This window comes from Temnothorax americanus, unplaced genomic scaffold (genome assembly GCF_048541705.1).
Source record: "Temnothorax americanus isolate GAGA-0224 unplaced genomic scaffold, ASM4854170v1 Scaffold6, whole genome shotgun sequence".
Lineage (NCBI taxonomy): Eukaryota > Metazoa > Arthropoda > Insecta > Hymenoptera > Formicidae > Temnothorax > Temnothorax americanus.
The window spans coordinates 3733346-3750325 of NW_027509751.1; the positions used below are offsets into that span (position 1 = coordinate 3733346).

General features: G+C 35.8%; 3 protein-coding genes and 1 long non-coding RNA gene across 6 annotated transcripts; 3 read left to right on the forward strand and 1 right to left on the reverse strand.

Moving 5' to 3' along the window:
• The first annotated feature begins 486 nt into the window (after positions 1-486).
• Positions 487-12352, forward strand: Roq (RING finger and CCCH-type zinc finger domain-containing protein roquin). Of its 2 annotated transcripts, none has more exons than XM_077420351.1 (16): positions 487-776; positions 1693-1855; positions 2166-2391; positions 2682-2915; positions 3254-3429; positions 3540-3873; positions 4031-4313; positions 4626-4768; positions 4979-5271; positions 5694-5825; positions 5933-6174; positions 6291-6415; positions 6674-6842; positions 6969-7038; positions 7112-7333; positions 7593-12352. In XM_077420351.1, exons 2-16 carry the CDS (start codon positions 1694-1696, stop codon positions 7725-7727), a joined length of 2946 nt encoding a protein of 981 aa, XP_077276477.1. In that variant the 5' UTR covers positions 487-776; position 1693; the 3' UTR covers positions 7728-12352. The 2 variants fall into 2 exon arrangements, with proteins under 2 accessions (XP_077276477.1, XP_077276478.1); XM_077420352.1 differs by having other exon boundaries at positions 506-606.
• LOC143905162 (uncharacterized) lies at positions 12312-15052 on the reverse strand. The gene is made up of 3 exons (XR_013259124.1): positions 14912-15052; positions 13679-14837; positions 12312-12398 (listed from the first exon to the last, which is right to left on the reverse strand). It is a non-coding gene; the product is annotated as an uncharacterized LOC143905162 (long non-coding RNA).
• Positions 12794-14636, forward strand: Spict (magnesium transporter spict). The gene is made up of 4 exons (XM_077420357.1): positions 12794-13113; positions 13281-13403; positions 13486-13628; positions 13731-14636. Exons 1-4 carry the CDS (start codon positions 13014-13016, stop codon positions 14460-14462), a joined length of 1098 nt encoding a protein of 365 aa, XP_077276483.1. The 5' UTR covers positions 12794-13013; the 3' UTR covers positions 14463-14636.
• On the forward strand, positions 15053-16891 carry Cni (protein cornichon). 2 transcript variants are annotated; one of them, XR_013259123.1, is made up of 5 exons: positions 15053-15260; positions 15383-15451; positions 15888-16144; positions 16225-16417; positions 16511-16891. XR_013259123.1 is itself a non-coding variant. In XM_077420358.1 (4 exons), exons 1-4 carry the CDS (start codon positions 15180-15182, stop codon positions 16247-16249), a joined length of 432 nt encoding a protein of 143 aa, XP_077276484.1. In that variant the 5' UTR covers positions 15053-15179; the 3' UTR covers positions 16250-16891. The 2 variants fall into 2 exon arrangements, 1 of the variants encoding a protein (XP_077276484.1); XM_077420358.1 differs by having other exon boundaries at positions 16225-16891.
• Positions 16892-16980: the final 89 nt, after the last annotated feature.

Sequence of the window (16980 nt, forward strand, 5' to 3'; positions counted from 1 at the left end):
CAGTAATATCGAAACGCAGCCATACATACATACATACACGATAATAGCGGATTCCGCTTTTCCGTTCAAACGTGCGGGACTCAACTCGCGGAAACGCGGAATCTAGTTTCTATTCTGTTCCGCGCTTCCCGCTGTTTCCGCGTTTCCGCGCCTCCATGTATGGCACCTGACAATAGACATGTAGTATTTCTTAAAAATGTGTTCACTAATTCATTGCAATTTTATTAATATGCTTATCTTTCAGCTTATTATTGAATACAAGCATTTTAATCAATAAATACCGTTAAAAATTTAATATTTTAAATTCTCCGTTCGCTTTCCGATCAAATATGTATGTAACTAGGCATTCACAACAGACGAACGGATCGACGGAAAAATCTAGTAAATTTGTCTTCCGCGCTTCAGCGTTTCCGCTGTTTCCGCGCTCCATGTAATGGTCACCCTGAGGAACTAGGGATTAGGGATTTTAGATCGCGCGCGCGATCGACATCGACGAGGCGGCGGGATCGAGAATCGAGATCGAGCCGTGATCCACAGCGAGCGGACTTCCTTGGGGAGAGCCTTGCGTGACGTCGACCAACGTCGACCGTCGTCGTCGTCGCCGCGGTCGTATACACGCGTAATCTATATATGTATAGTCGCCTATAGTCACCCTATAGTATAATAGGAGACTGTCGTCGGTCGGTCGTCGGTCGTGCGAATCGCGTAAAACTGCGCGAGAGGCGTGATGCGCAAAAAGTGTGATCGATGTGATGTTTTGCGAGGGTTATAACGAGGTGGGTGGTGAATCCTGGTGCGGTGATTTCGTATTTTTTTTCCTCTCTTTTCCACGATCGATCTGTCGTCGTTGGGTATCCCGGGGATCCTGAATTTCGACCTGACACGGTCGCGTCAGGCACGTCGCAGTACAGGCATGTCCTGGCCGAGTTTCCCCACGTCTGACATCTCCGTGATCTCCCATTTCGTACAACGTCGCAATAATGACTGTCTTTAATCGACGATCGACGCGACGACCTCGCTGCGTCACGATCTCGTGTCCGTCGATCTCCTTATCCGTAGACCTCGGTGAAATATGGTTATGCGAAGCGGGATGCTGCTGCGGGCTGGGGCTTGCCTTTCTTCAATTCCGTTTTTTGTATCCTTACATTTTCCACCTTCTCTGCATTTCGTACCTAATTTTTCATGTTTTTGGAATGCGTTTTCCAAAATTTTCTGCGATTTCTGCGTTTTCTGTAGATTACTCCGTAATTTCTACCTTATCTACAGTTTATCTAAAATTTTGTATTTTCCTCGCTCAATAAACTTTATATATAATTAGGAAAGAAAGAATTAAGATATATATTTTACAATGAACCAATTAAAAGTTATATGCGTGTTTTGTATCTTCTTATTTTTTTATTGTTAATTAATTATTAGTTACAACATTTTTAACAACGTAAAAATGTATGCTTGGATGAGCAGACTTTCTGTTTATTCTATCAAAATTTAAATCATTAATGAAATTATAGTCTGCTTGAAATATTCGCAGTGGAATATAAATTGTTAAAAAAAAGTAACAAGGGCATGAAAATATTACAATATCTTTTTAAATTCTGTAAATATTTGATTGATAAAAAATAGATTTAAATAACTACGGTCTTTTTTTCATTTTGATTTTTATCTAATTTTGTATCTTTTTCTACTGTCTCGTAGAATGCCGATACAGGCACCACAGTGGACCGAATTCCTGTCGTGTCCGATTTGCTGCCATGACTTTGATGTGGCCGTGCGAGGTCCCATATCGCTTGGTTGCGGCCACACTATGTGTCGTGCTTGCTTGGCTAATCTACACCGCAAGCAGTGCCCTTTTGATCAGGTAACGATAGGTATTTGAATATGATAATAATACGTCACAGAAATATACATTGATGATATACGTATGAAAAATACATATATTTCTGTGTTTGTATACGTGTGCATGTATGTGAAGTATATATGGAGGGGTTAAAGCCATAGTGGTGTAAATCAATGTTTTTTTACCACTTTTTTCAACATATCTGCATGTGTAGACTCCATCTATGAACTTAACTCGATAGGTTAAAAAAAGTGACTTAATCACTATGGCTTTAACTCCTCCATATATATGTGCCTTTGCTATTTAATTACTTTCTTCCTCTTTCTCGCAGAGCATTATCAACACCGACATCGAGAAACTACCTGTAAATGAAGCATTGTTACAACTGCTGGGCAATCCAATTCCCACCGTTGCCTCATCAGCATCTGCATCTAACCAGCAGCAGAATTATCAGAAACTTCTACCGGTCGACCAACATGCTAACTATCTGAGGGCTAAGAGCTGTATTGAAGAGCTCGCCCTTTATCTCAAACCATGTCAGATTACTAACTCTGCGGGTATGTGCGGTATATGTGTCACTTTTAAAATATTAAATATAGAACATTGAGAAAGATGACACAGATTGGACTAAAGTCCGCGCAAGAAATGATAATGCAAATAATTACATGATGTAATATTGTATTATATTGCATACAATGTTTTGTACTGTAGTAGAGTTTGCTAAAATTATTTTATTTTATTACATACAAATTATATAGTATTTAAAAATATATATATATATGCATGTATATGGATTATCGCGATGTTTACATTGTATATATTTATAAAATGTATTTGACATATATAGGTATCGGGACCGGGGGCGGGGGATTGGTGTCACGGCCCATGCAACGGAAACTAGTGACGTTATTAGGCTGTCAACTAGTAGAACCAGAAGGTAGGGCACGCGCGCTGCGTGCCGCTCGTAGTCTCGGTGAGCGCACCGTCACGGAGCTTATACTGCAGCATCAGAACCCTCAGCAACTCAGCGCGAATCTTTGGGCGGCCGTGCGTGCTCGTGGCTGTCAATTCCTTGGACCAGGTAAGTTTTATTTATACAAGATGAATCATGCATTTTTGAATAGGCCGTGCCTTACAATGGATAAGGGAAACGATAGAAGGAGGAAAAGAACTTCATAATATAGCATTATTTCTCTTACAGCTCCGATAATCCATTTGTGAATTGCATTTGTTTTTTAAATTAATTTTTCTTTATATATTTTTATCTATTTTGCATATGGAAGAATCGAGATAAAGCCTCAAAGAGATAAATAATTATCAATAAAATATAAAATATTTTATATTTTATTTCCTAAAATTTCTCTTGGGATTTTTATTTCTATAATTGTCTTTGTGTATTCTTGTTATTACTGTTTTTAGCGATGCAAGAAGAGGTTCTTAAGCTTGTACTATTGGCTCTGGAGGATGGCTCTGCTCTATCGCGTAAAGTGTTGGTGATGTTTGTGGTGCAGCGTCTGGAACCACATTTTCCTCAAGCTAGTAAGACCAGTATTGGACACGTGGTGCAACTTTTATATCGGGCAAGCTGTTTTAAGGTAAATATACAGTGGTTCGTGAAGCGTATTCAAATTCTCTCGATCAAATACTGTAGAGAAAATATTTTGCTATACGTTTATTGTCATTATTTCCTATTACGTTATATTAGGTATCAAAGCGTGAGGGTGACTCGTCACTGATGCAATTGAAGGAGGAGTTTCGCACTTATGAGGCTCTAAGACGGGAGCATGACGCACAGATTGTGCAGATAGCCACGGAGGCGGGTTTACGTATCGCTCCTGACCAATGGTCAGCGCTGCTCTACGGCGATACCGCTCACAAATCTCATATGCAAAGTATCATTGATAAATTGCAAACACCACAGTCGTTCGCTCAGAGTGTCCAAGAGCTCGTAATAGCGTTGCAACGTACTCCCGATCCTGGACAACTGAGCGGTCTCAGGCCTCAGCTGGAACTGTTAGCTGCCATTGATCCCAGTCCAGGTATGCGCTGTTGTGTATGAATGTGTATGTAAACGTTTTTTAATTCTTTAAACTTATTAACTGTTAAAGCTCCTCGAACACTTAGAATCTTGAATGTATTTTTATTAATTATTATTTTTTACTTGCATACTTTTATAATAATTTTTATTATTTTTAGAGACAGAACCACCGAGCTTGGCCGAATGTCGGGCGGCCCTAGAAGCTGTAAGAATAGTGGTTGCTACTTTGGTGGACTTTGTTCGACAGCATGGAAGTGGTGGGACGTGTGGCAGCAATCGGAAATCGGCGGCGCAGGATAGCGGAGGTGGCGGACCTCCCTCGTGTCCGGGTTCGGCGACCGGTAAATACAAAGTCAGCATGTGCAGAGACCTAGCTCTGCGCGGCACTTGCCCACGATCCAACAATTGTACCTTCGCTCACAGCGACAGCGAGCTCGACAAGTGAGTTTATTTTATATAGTTTTATTTTATATATCTATTTATCTATGGATTATAAAAAATAGCAATTTTTATTATCAGTTGTATTATATTTTGGAAATAATGGTAATGATTTTTCAAGTAATTTTTTCACAAGTATCAAATTATATTTAACTATTTCGTTGCTACAACGGTTTGTTTACATACAATGGTTTGGTTACATTATATATATATATATATATATATATATATATATATATATATATATATATACATACATACATAATATTTTTTTAAATAAGGCCTTTGTTAGTTCAATCTTTTTTTTTTGCATAGGTACAGATCGAAGAATCGTAAGTTGAGTGTCAGGGCGAATTCAAATCAGTCAGAATCGAAGGGTGAGAAGAATAACAAAATTTTCAACAAGCAAAACGGTGATTTAACGACTTATTCCGCCAAAGCACACGATAGAGATAATAGTAAGTATAGTGAATATTTATATGATAAATGATAAAATAATATACTGACTATAAAGATATCTCTTTTGCAACAACTTTGATTTGAGAATTTGTTTATATTCTTAATAGTAATAAAAGATGTTTTAAATGCCCAAGTAAAGCACCCTTTATTTAAATGTACTTAAATAGAACAATTATCTTCATTATATGATTTTATCTTAATTGTTACAGCGGTAGTGCAACATTCAACGCCCGTTCCAGTCAACTTGGAAAATAACTTGATTGACTCATTAACATCGACCTATATGCTGCCGCTTACACCCCCGCAAAACTTACCGCACCTCAGTCTGTGCTCTGTAAAGGGAGGAACTATGATGGACAGTGGAGGGCCTCCTGGTGTCCATTGTTCCGGGCATTACATAATGCCACCGGGACCCGTTCCCACTGTCGACTACGGACCTTCGTTGACAACCGCAACGAATCTGGGGATGTGGGACACTCCACAAATTGTACCGGCAAATCAAGTAACGACAAATGACAAAAAAGTTGGAGAGAAAACTGCTTACCTTCTTACAATCAATAATTTGCCAAAATTTAAAATTTTATAAGAAATTAATATAAATAGTAATAGAAACATAGATTTATATTAGAGTAAAAAAAAATTTCTTTGCTCGTTCCGTAGATTCGAAAATTAAAGAGCAGGCTTAAAAGACACAATAATAAATTTACAAGCTGGAATGAAAGAAATCTAAAAATTTAAAACCGAGTTTATATATCATGAATAGGCTATATTAATTTCAATATTGATAACTACAAAACTTTATTATATAATTTTAATAATATGCATTATTAATGTAATTGGCAGTTGATTGTATAAACGGTAGTTTTAATATAATTTTAATATAATAATAATATAATAATAACAATGAAAATAACTTTGCAACAGCGAACGGCCGTGGCAAAAACTATGTTGGCGATGTTGTTGCAACGCAGGATGGAGATTCTGAATCAGCTAGAAATGATCGTCGGCAAGCAGCAGCAGCAGCAGCAACAATTAATATCGCCACAAATAAAAACGGTAAAATACACACATATCCTATCATCATATTATTTTTCTTTACATTTGGATGTTTTGCACATATTAAAATAAAAGATTTTGTACATGTATTATATATTTTTCCTTAGAATTATGATCTTCAGCAGGAGAGTGACTTATTGACTACACCCAACAATTACTCGATATGGACCGCAGCGAATAACTTTCGCTGTTCATCTGGGACGGATCCATCTCCGCCACCACCCTCGTCAGCTTCGCATCTTCTTGATGATGACGGTCCCTTTATGACCCCGTTAGACGTATCTCCCGCGACCTTGCCGCCGGTTAGCAAACAGGGACCTATCTCAAGACTATCGAAAACACTGATAAGGTGATAATAAATAATATATTCTATTGATCTAATAATATCTATAATTTTTATAACTTTTTATAATTATAATTTTATTAGATTTATTCTATAATGTAATAATAATAAAATAATACTAGATCTCCCTACAACGGAGCTCTGCAACATCTTTACAACGAGGGCATTGAACCTACTCCTATTCCCGCGCTGTCTACTGCATTCAGAACTCCAAACTCTGTAACCTCCTGGTACTATGGCAATCAACGTGAGTGCGAAGTATTATTTTTATCGATAAGCATATGTCAACAGAAATAATATATATATCTAAATCATTGCATATATATGACTATATTATATTTTAGAAATTTCATTTATCTATGAATAATTTTTTCTATATAAGATATAAGTGGATTTTGCATGTAATTTATCTCTTTAAATATTTGTATTTTTTATAGAATTTTTTTTATAGATAAAATATACATATGATATAGTGTTATTGAATTGGTATTAATTATTGTTGCAGCATACGCAGCGGTTGGCGTGAATGGAATACAATCGGTGACGTCAACGAACCTCGGTAATGGTGACGGTGACAGTGGTTTCATTGGCGATAATTACGTCGCTCTTGGCCGCAATATTATTGCGCCAGAATCACTGTCACAATTCTCGAGATCGGAGTGTATGTCAAAAGAGTAAGTAATATATATATTTTTTTTGTTTATAATTTTCATCTTTGTTAATGATAAAAAATAAAAGGATATAATAAATATATACATTACACATATTATATGTTATATCTTATACATTATATATTTCAGTTTGATTTTGGAGTCGCAGAAGGTGAAGCAACAACTTAGACATCTGGAGAAGAAAATCAATGACTTAAAGGTAATGTGTCACGTTTTGAATTCTGCGAAATGCAAGAAAATATTCAATTCACATTCTACATGCGCATGTTCAGTTGGCTACGCAAGGCGCTACTACTTTCGTCACGGCGGGCGAGCGACTGACGCAGGAATTGCGAATGATCGAAGCGGGCATCAGAGAAAGGGAGAGAGATGTACGAAACTGGAGCAACCCGTACGGTGGTGGTACCGGCACTACCACCATTCCTTGGATTCAGCAATCCCCTAACGATTGGCTCTCAAATCAAGAGTATAATACGGATTACAAAACTGAAGAAGTAGGTCACTCTATGCCAGTTTACTTTGTAATTTAATTAATTTCTACACGTTTATCAGTCATATTTCTGTATGACAAAAGCGCAAGAAAATTTATATTTTTATTGAGAATTTTAGGTCAATTTTATAACGTTTTTTTATTTGTATGAACAAATATAATTATATAAATATTCTAGTATGAGAAAAAAGTTAAAATTTAGCGTGATTGTGAAGTACGAATGATTGATTTATTAATTAATTGATTGATTGATGTGAGTGCAGGAAGATACGTACGAGGCTGGACTAGCGAACGATATGCGCGAGCTAGAATTGCGATGGGAATTTGAGCTGCGCGAGCAAGAGAAACATTGGTCCAGTGGAGGCGAGAAAGACACCGTCACCTCGAAGAATAAATAGGACGCCAACTCCTTTCTTTTCTTTTTTCCCCTCAAGCTCTGCTTTCCTTTCTCTTTTGGAAACATGTATTTTTACATGTCAGAAATCAATCTCCTATTCTATCTCCTCTAATTAATATTGATCGAGGGTAAGTATAGAACTCCTTCAATCCGTGAAGGTCGGGGAATATACATGGTACACGCAGGCGTGCGAACCTAAACCTTTTCTTGAGTATTTTTCACATTAATTAGAATATCACGTGATGAAAAATTGTAAAAATTGTACAATTTTAAATCTGAATAACAATTATTAGCCACATTAGGCATCAGTTCTCGACAGTTGAAATTAAGCGATAATTCGGTACTCGGGTAAATAGCTACATGAGCTGGAAGAATACCAGACATGACGTAATTCATATCGTTTACGTAAATCGAATTAAATGAATATAATTGCTAATTTTCAAATTAATCAATTTTCTCGATTGATCTCTTGAATTGACCTATTGCCTCTCTCCGATTTAAGGAAGAGGCGAATAGTCGAGATAGTGAAATTTACGAGATATATATATATATATATATATATATATATATATATATTTATTTTTACGGGATTTGTTAAAATTTAGCTTAACACGCGCGCGCGGTCAATGTTTTATAAACATCCGCGGGGCATATGTGAGCATGAGGAGAAATATATTAATTAACATATTTAATTATATGCAGATTTCGTATACTGTCTATTGATGATACGATATCACATATACATATAATGGATAATACATTCGAAAAGAATGCTGATCGCGCTTGACCTAATCGATAAGGTTACATTCTGCGATGATAATAAGAGCGACACATTATTACATTATATGCTTATACATATATTGTAGATACATGTGCTAAAAAAGAAATCGCGTTCCTTTTGAAGGACGTTATATTTATAGAATTTCTATATTCCGAAGATGGAAAGGAGAACGAAACCGCTGTCTCAGCTCGACGACGGTACCCTTTATACGTTGTTTTAAAATTTTTCTTTCAAAAGAATCGGCAATCCTTCTTGTGTTAGAAACGCACGAAAAGAAACTCGAAGAGAACCTCGTGCTTATGTTTAATTAATAAAATTTGATGCCTATTTAATTATTATATAAGGAAATTAATCTATATTAAATTTCTGCGCCACAGGCACGGAATAATATAATCCTTACGTCAATTTATCAACATTAACATCAATTTTATTAATTAGATGAATTACATATTAAAAATTACCAAAATTCTGCCGGAGTTTACTCGACTTTTGAGGACCGTCTCGAGAGAGGGGAGGTCCAGTTACCCTTTTTAGGAAATCGTTGCAATAGCAATTTGAAATCGTCTCTTTTTTTTTCTATTTTTACGGAATAACAAAGAGCGATGAAAACAATTCCAGTTTTAGTGGAAGCAAGATTTTCTTTTTTTTATATATAGACGGGGTCTCATCGATTCCACTTTATAAATCCTCAGGAGGACTTACATGCATACATACGTACACACATACACATATACACGTATATATATTTATACATTTATAATATACTCGAACGAAAGTTGTCTTATTTTTCTATCACAAGAGCTATGAATAATTTGAATCTTTTTCTTTTTAACGGTGATATACGATTATATCTATCATTAAATTAATGCGTTTCTTTTTTTAGTACTGTGTATAATCGAGGATAACTCATGTAAGAGTAATAGAGATAGATTATGCTGGTTTAAATTTAATTGTTATCTATTTTTCTACCTTTTTAGAAAAGAAAAGACTACGGAACTAATGCATTAATTTGATCTCGATTTCTCTGCAACCAAAACTTATCTTTTTACTTGTTTTATAAACATTTTTGGAGATTGTTTAGAAAATTTTTTTATAATAAGTTAATGGAAACTAAAAATTCAACGCATTTATCTTTTTTTTTCTTTTTGACAATTTTGCATAATTACCATTAAATGGTTTTACATCGCTTTTCCTGCGAAAATTAAACTCGAATTATTAAATAAAATAAAAAAAGTGCATTAATTCTTTTTCAAATTTCAGTTGTTTCAAGTTACATTTCATGTAGCATTATGTATCTGTGGCAATTATTTTGGAAGAATCGCTTTAAAAGAAATGCTATGATAAAGAAAAGAAATTATATTCGTAAGTTAATCGATGCTATTTTGTTATTAATTAAATTTTTATTATTTGACCTGCGTTTTATTATTGATATTGTTAATTTTTATCGAGATTTAAATCATTAAGATTACGTATGACTTCGATATAATATAACCATGCGAAATTAATTGATTATCGATCAGCATAGATTCTCCTATAGCTAGCCTAGATAAAAATATTTAGTGCAATTCTATTCGTTCTTGTTCGTTATTATATGTAATAATGATTACGATAAAATGTTTATTATATGAGTTTTTATTATCAATTTTGTGCGTTCGTGCGCACGTGTATGTCTATATGTGCTTTTCTCACCGATTTTTGTGCAGTATATAACAACTAAAATACATAACGCGCGGATGAGCGATTTTATTAAAAAGAAAATATTCGAGATGTAGATTTTTTTTTTTTTATATAAGAAGTAAAATTATTCTCTTAAAGAAATGTTTTTTTAATTACTTTGTTCAATAAAAAAATAAACAGAAATACTCATGACAAGGTAAATTATATATATAAGATATATTTATATTTTTAAAATATTTAAAAATATTTATATATATTTTTTAAGACAATAATTTTGACGATTAATATTTTCTTGTTTAAGAGAATTAATTCTACATACCTCTTACTAAGGCTTTAATTTTATTAGGAAAATAAAGCCTCTTACATGCAAAATTATTTTTCTATACACATACACGCGCACACGTTTGTATGAGAAATCATTCTTATAGCGTGTCACTTCACAGTGAGGACCATCTGTTATATGTGCACTTAGTCACATGTCGCTGATTTCGTTATATATGAAATGTTGATTAAAAAAAAAAGGAATAGAGAAAGAGCGAAGATCGGGTTTTGTGTAAAGACCGAATTCCCGATTAATCAGAATTCGTAATTTTTTGATGAATATTCGTGATAATAATTGTTAATTTCGCTGCGGCACAGAATTTCTTGTGCCATTGGCGCGTGAAAATGATTCCGACGCTTATTATAAAACGACTAATTAATTTAATTAAGATGTTTTAATATTTTTTACACTTTATGAATTAGCTCATCGAGTTTCTCGAACAAATATTATAATAATATTTGAGACTAATTAATAAAGTAAGAAACAGAGAAAAATTTTTTTATTTCTTAATTATTATTATTGACTAAAATAAAGTCGAGAATTTTTAATATATTTTCGTATTAATACTAGTTTATCTCTCAAATTTATTAATTATTTATTAATTCAATAAATTTTCGTGATAATACTAGTTTATAAAATTTATTAATTAGAGATCTCGTAATAAAATATTAATTAATAATAAATAATTATTTTTGCCGGGAATTTAAATTCCAGCGCATAAATGACCCTTATACATGGTAGTCCATTTTTTGCGTGCCAAAGACACAAGAAATCGAACACTCGCCGAATATATCAGATTCTCCCATGTGTAAAGGAAGAAAAAGATAAAAAAAGAAAGAACAACAAAAACCCCGGGAAGTAACGAGCGCAACGCGCAATGCTGTGTTTGTGCAACATGTGCTTCTGATTTATTATATTGCATGTTAAACATGTCGCCAGCTACTACTGTGTACGTACAGTTAAGATACACACGTGTCGATAATGGTACGACGATTCTACTTGATGTAATTAACTTGTTCCTTGTTTGAACATTTACGATAATACGACACGATATATATAGTTATATCACATATATCGGAGTATATGGTGATATATTATAGTCATCACTCTCGATGCGCACTTACCACTTATCAGTACGACAGGGACACGCTTATTCCACATTGCTCTGTATCTTTACGTTTAGTACTATATTAGCTATGTAATTATAAGATAAATTGCATCGCATGATCGTGCGATATAATTTAATAATAATTACGACAGCGGTGTATTGTGCGAAAGGAGATTAAAGCGGAAATTTATAAATATCTTATGCTCTCCCGTAAAAAAATAATCTCGATTTTTGTCCATCACGATCGAACGAATTCTTTTCTGAAAGCGGAAAAAATATTAATATCCATGCCTATCCATGTTCTGTTACGTCGACGCGTGATATTTAAACATTACAGAAAAAGCCACTTGAACTTGAACCGTTCTTCTATTTTGTCACACACATCGGACATAAATCGAGATTATTCTCTCCTGTGAAACGAAGTACATTTTATTTTAATTTATTTTAATTGTATATGAGTAGAGAAAGAGCACTTTAAACGTCAACAGCTAAAATTATTTGTTACGTTAACGGTGATGTAATAACGATCGGTTTACAGGAAAAGAATAATTTCATAGTGAAAAATCTTATACCTAAATACACAGTGAAGATAATCTCTTTATTATAAGATAATTTGTTGTAAAGACATTCGCGTAGACACATTAGTGAACATACACATGTATACTCGCATATATTTTCCAACGACTGTGTACTGTAAGTGTGAAAGTGTAATATATAAATATATTTATTTGCTCACGACGGCGGGATCTTTGTGTAATAAATATTTTCATATCGTTTCTCTGATCTGTAACAATATTTTACTTCATGTATTTCAATTTTCGTTACGCAGGCAGATATTACAGCATTAAATATGTTCATAATTAACACCAAATACATTGGCTGTTTTATAATATTTATAATATTTAAGTTTTGTAATATTTAATTGTCTTTTCCTCAATTCTAAAAACATTTAATGCTGGAAAATTGCGATAAACTTCTGAATTTCCTCATTCTTATAAATTAATGCAAATTGTATTGATCTTAAAATCAACAAATTCGATCATTTGCACTACTCTGTGCCGATTAATTAAAATCTAACGAGATTGAACAAAAAAAATTTCGAGTTTTCAAGCATTAATCGAACATCGATTAATCGATCGACTTTTGCCAGTTCTGGCGAAGACAGAAATTGTGGTTTGTGGCTTTGTGGTCGGGTCGGCACTGTCGGCAGTGCAGTCATGCAGTGACAGTTGTTGTCACGCTGCGTCAAGAGATGTGTAAGAAATATTTTATCAATCGATACCGTCATGTGAATAATTGTATAGTCATTTCGATAATCTGTCAAATATAAGCGGCTAAAATGGAAACGTATAATTGAATGGGAATCATTGGAATCAATATCTGCTTGGTGGAGTGAGTCATGAGTTCTGTCACAGAAATGACGAACAACGATGTACATTACGATGCGACAAATTTTTACATAGGTTTAGGACTAGCAATTAGCTCCAGCGGTTTTATAGGTTAGTGACGTGGACAAGTTGATTCATTCAGAATTTTACATCCAAATATCCTTCATCTAATTAAGACCATTACTTATCTTGCTTTTACAAAAAAAAGAGCCAAATATTAGGGAGAAGAAAATTTAGCAAATATGAGAAGAAATTTAATTATTTCTCCTAATTTCTAGGTGCCAGTTTTATCATAAAAAAGAAGGCTTTGATCCAGCTGCAAAAGTATGGAGGACTGCGCGCGTCGTCCGGTGGTTTCGGCTATTTGAAAGAATGGATATGGTGGGCTGGCCTTTTATCCAGTACGTGTGAATCTCAAAAAGGCTCCATGCGTCAGTCAATTTCTTACACTTACATAAAAACATTCCGAAATAAATGTTGCAGTGGGCATAGGGGAAGCGGCGAACTTTGTTGCGTACGCATTCGCCCCGGCGTCGCTCGTAACGCCATTGGGAGCCTTAAGCGTTCTAGTATCAGCAGTATTAGCCTCTAGATATCTCAACGAAAAACTGAATCTATTGGGAAAGGTAAAAAATGTTTTCATGGGCGAAAATATTAAATGTCGAAAGTAACTTACGGTATACATTCTGCAACGATAATGCTGCATTTGCCTTTTTGTTTTGTTTTAGATGGGTTGCTCGTTATGTATCTTAGGCTCCACAATAATAGTATTACATTCCCCAAAAGAGGAAGAGGTCAGCAGTTTGAGCGAGCTGATTGTCAAGATAAGAGAACCGGGCTACACGTTGTACGTCTTAATCGTAATAATGTCCACCTTGTCGATCGTCTTTCACTTCGGCCCGGCGTACGGCAAGCAAAATATCCTGGTATACGTTTGTCTGTGCTCGTCCGTCGGCTCGTTGACCGTCATGAGCTGCAAGGGTCTGGGCTTGGCGCTTAAGGAGACCATCTCTGGCGGTGAGAACGCCTTCGCCAATTGGCTAACGTGGGTCTTCATATTCAGCGTTATCCTCTGCATCGCGATACAGATGAATTATCTGAATAAATCGCTCGATCTGTTCGACACGTCGATCGTGACGCCAATTTACTACGTCTTCTTCACGACTCTGGTGATAATAGCGTCCGCGATTTTGTTCGAGGAATGGACGAAGATGAGCGCGGAAAATATTTTAGGTTCCTCCTGCGGCTTTCTCGTAATTATAATCGCCATATTCCTGTTGAACGCCTTCAAGGAGATGGACGTGAATTACGGTAACATCAGGCACATGTTGAGGCCCAAGAGGGAAGTGCTCTCGAATTATAACTCCAGGTGGGACGATCACGAGGGAACGAGGGCCAGAGTGGAGTCCCAGCATCTGCTCAATCATACTTACAACTCGGATATCACCAGGACCGTTTGAAAATTATTCTCGTAGAAACGCATACAACCTGCTGCGTATCAAAACCTTGTACAGCGACCGAGAGGTAGATTTTTAAGAAGATAATTATTGTTCCGCCGTATCCTTCGCACGACTGGACGCATATATATTGCCTTTATATATTGCCTTCGAAAGCAATAAAATACTTCAAACGTTTCTCTCAGGAGTCAGTTATATCGCCCATTGAAAAAGAGAGTTTGTAAGCACGTTGAAAGATCCTGTTGTTCTTGGAACGATTCCAGGGAACGAAATGTTAGCGTCGTAACAGTTTGCCAGCAGAATCGAGCAGAATGTTGCAGCAAATCGACATCGATTGGCGTCAGCATTAGGATTATGTTTCACAAATTGAAATAGGATCTGTTGGCAAAATTTAATTTGGTCAAACGATCTTGTTAGGACCATGTTTATATATCTGTTAACCGTTAACATACAAAGTAGCCTGGACACCGGCAAGATTTGCTTTCGGCACAAAAATTGGCTGTCTAGGTAGGTTTAAAAAAAGGAAAAAAACAGTATTATGAAATCTGATTTGCAATTCATAACGTCGATTCAAATGATTGATCGACGGCGACGGGACGCGAATAAAAAGTCACTTTTATTTTCGTATCGGATAATACGAGCTTATATATATCACGTGATCACGGACTTGACAGCGGACTCGGGTCGCGATTCGTCGGTGGCTCTTGTCGTACATGCAGGATGGCGTTCAACCTGGCCGCTTTTTCGTACATCGTGGCGTTGATCAGCGACGCGTTTCTGATATTCTTCGCGATATTTCACGTACGTGTCCCGCGTGAGACGTTCACGGCGACGAGGGTCCGCGGGGCGCGCCGACCCAACAGCGATATAACCTTAAAACACGTTGTCGTGCGATTAATAACTTTTAACATTGAACTTTTCAGGTGATCACGTTCGATGAGTTGAAGACTGGATACAAGAATCCGATCGATCAGTGCAACAACTTAAATCCGGTAAGACATGTGTATCGGGTATCGAATAATCTTGGTTAGCCGAACTCGGTGAGGACGAATTTTGCGGAGAGCGTCCGCTGTAAATTTTGCCGGCGGAACGCCGGCAGAAATGTAACCGAATCTATTAACGGAACGCAATTGTAGATTGACTACAAAACTGGGCAAACTTTACAACGGTTGTTCTCTCAGTTTTTACCGGCAATCTGATCTCAGATTTAAAGGCCCAGTTTCACAAGTCTCTTCGGGAGACGAAGAGTGAGTTAATCTAAGATTAAAAGTTAACCGACCCTCGTGTGAAACTGGGAAACCACCGTTTGTAGTTGATACCATGGTATTCTGCTAGAATCTGTTTAAGAGTACCGCTAACATTTTGCTCGCTGAGATATTACCCGTATATAGTTGACGATTGTCTAATCACTGCACATCTCAATTTCAGCTCGTTCTACCCGAGTACATACTGCACGCCCTGAGCAGTATTTTATTTCTGTTCGGTGAGCAATACTTCTCGCTGTTCCTCAACGTCCCGCTGATAGCCTATCATGTGTGGCGATACATGAACAGGCCCCTGATGACCGAATCGGGCCTTTACGACCCTACGAGCATAATGAATGCCTATGACTTGTCCATGTACCACAGAGAGGGATGGATTAAACTGGCATTTTATCTTCTGTCGTTTTTTTACTACTTGTACGGGTGAGTTTATTTATCTCTCGTGTCTCTCCGCATCTCTCATAAGTGGCTCTAATCTCCTTTGCTTGTGATTCGTATTCCAGAATGATCAGCACATTGATCAATTGAGCGACCGTCGAGGATCTATAATTTTACATTGTCTCCGCACAACTGTTCGGCGCAACGATTGATCACACTGGAAGTACAAGTGACATTTCAACTAATTTATAATAATGGGAGTTTTGCAACAACGCGTATCGCGGGAGAACGTTTCTTTGACATCTGTCTAGTATCTAGGTAAACTGTATAATCCATACGCATACGTACATTTATATACATATATATATATTAATGTATATTAATATATATTAATATATATTTGACTCCTAGACATTTTTCAAGATTATGTACAATATTATACTTCAAGTAAGGTATTTACGTAAGTATGAATAGAAATTAGACGTATTTCGAGTCCGAATATTATTTGCGCTTTTGTCAGACATACAACGCTCATTATTTCCGAACAAACGTCAATGCTGTTCATACGTCTACGGAGGTAACTGTATTAATTGTAAACTCGATTGCGATAGATGTAATAGCTTTTGATACCTTTGTACGCAGGGCGTTGTTTTCCTTTCTTTCATGTACGACGTTTAGGACAGGTGTATATTCCAATTAATTTATATATATATATATATATATCACGATACAAAACGTATAAGCAGTTGTTAATAAAATGTGAAATAAATAATATATATAAATACGCACAAACTCTATATATTTTTTTCAACTTGCGTTGGTTATATCCGTTGATTTCTTTTATGTAATAAATTGTGATATCTTTACAGAGGTTTCGTTTC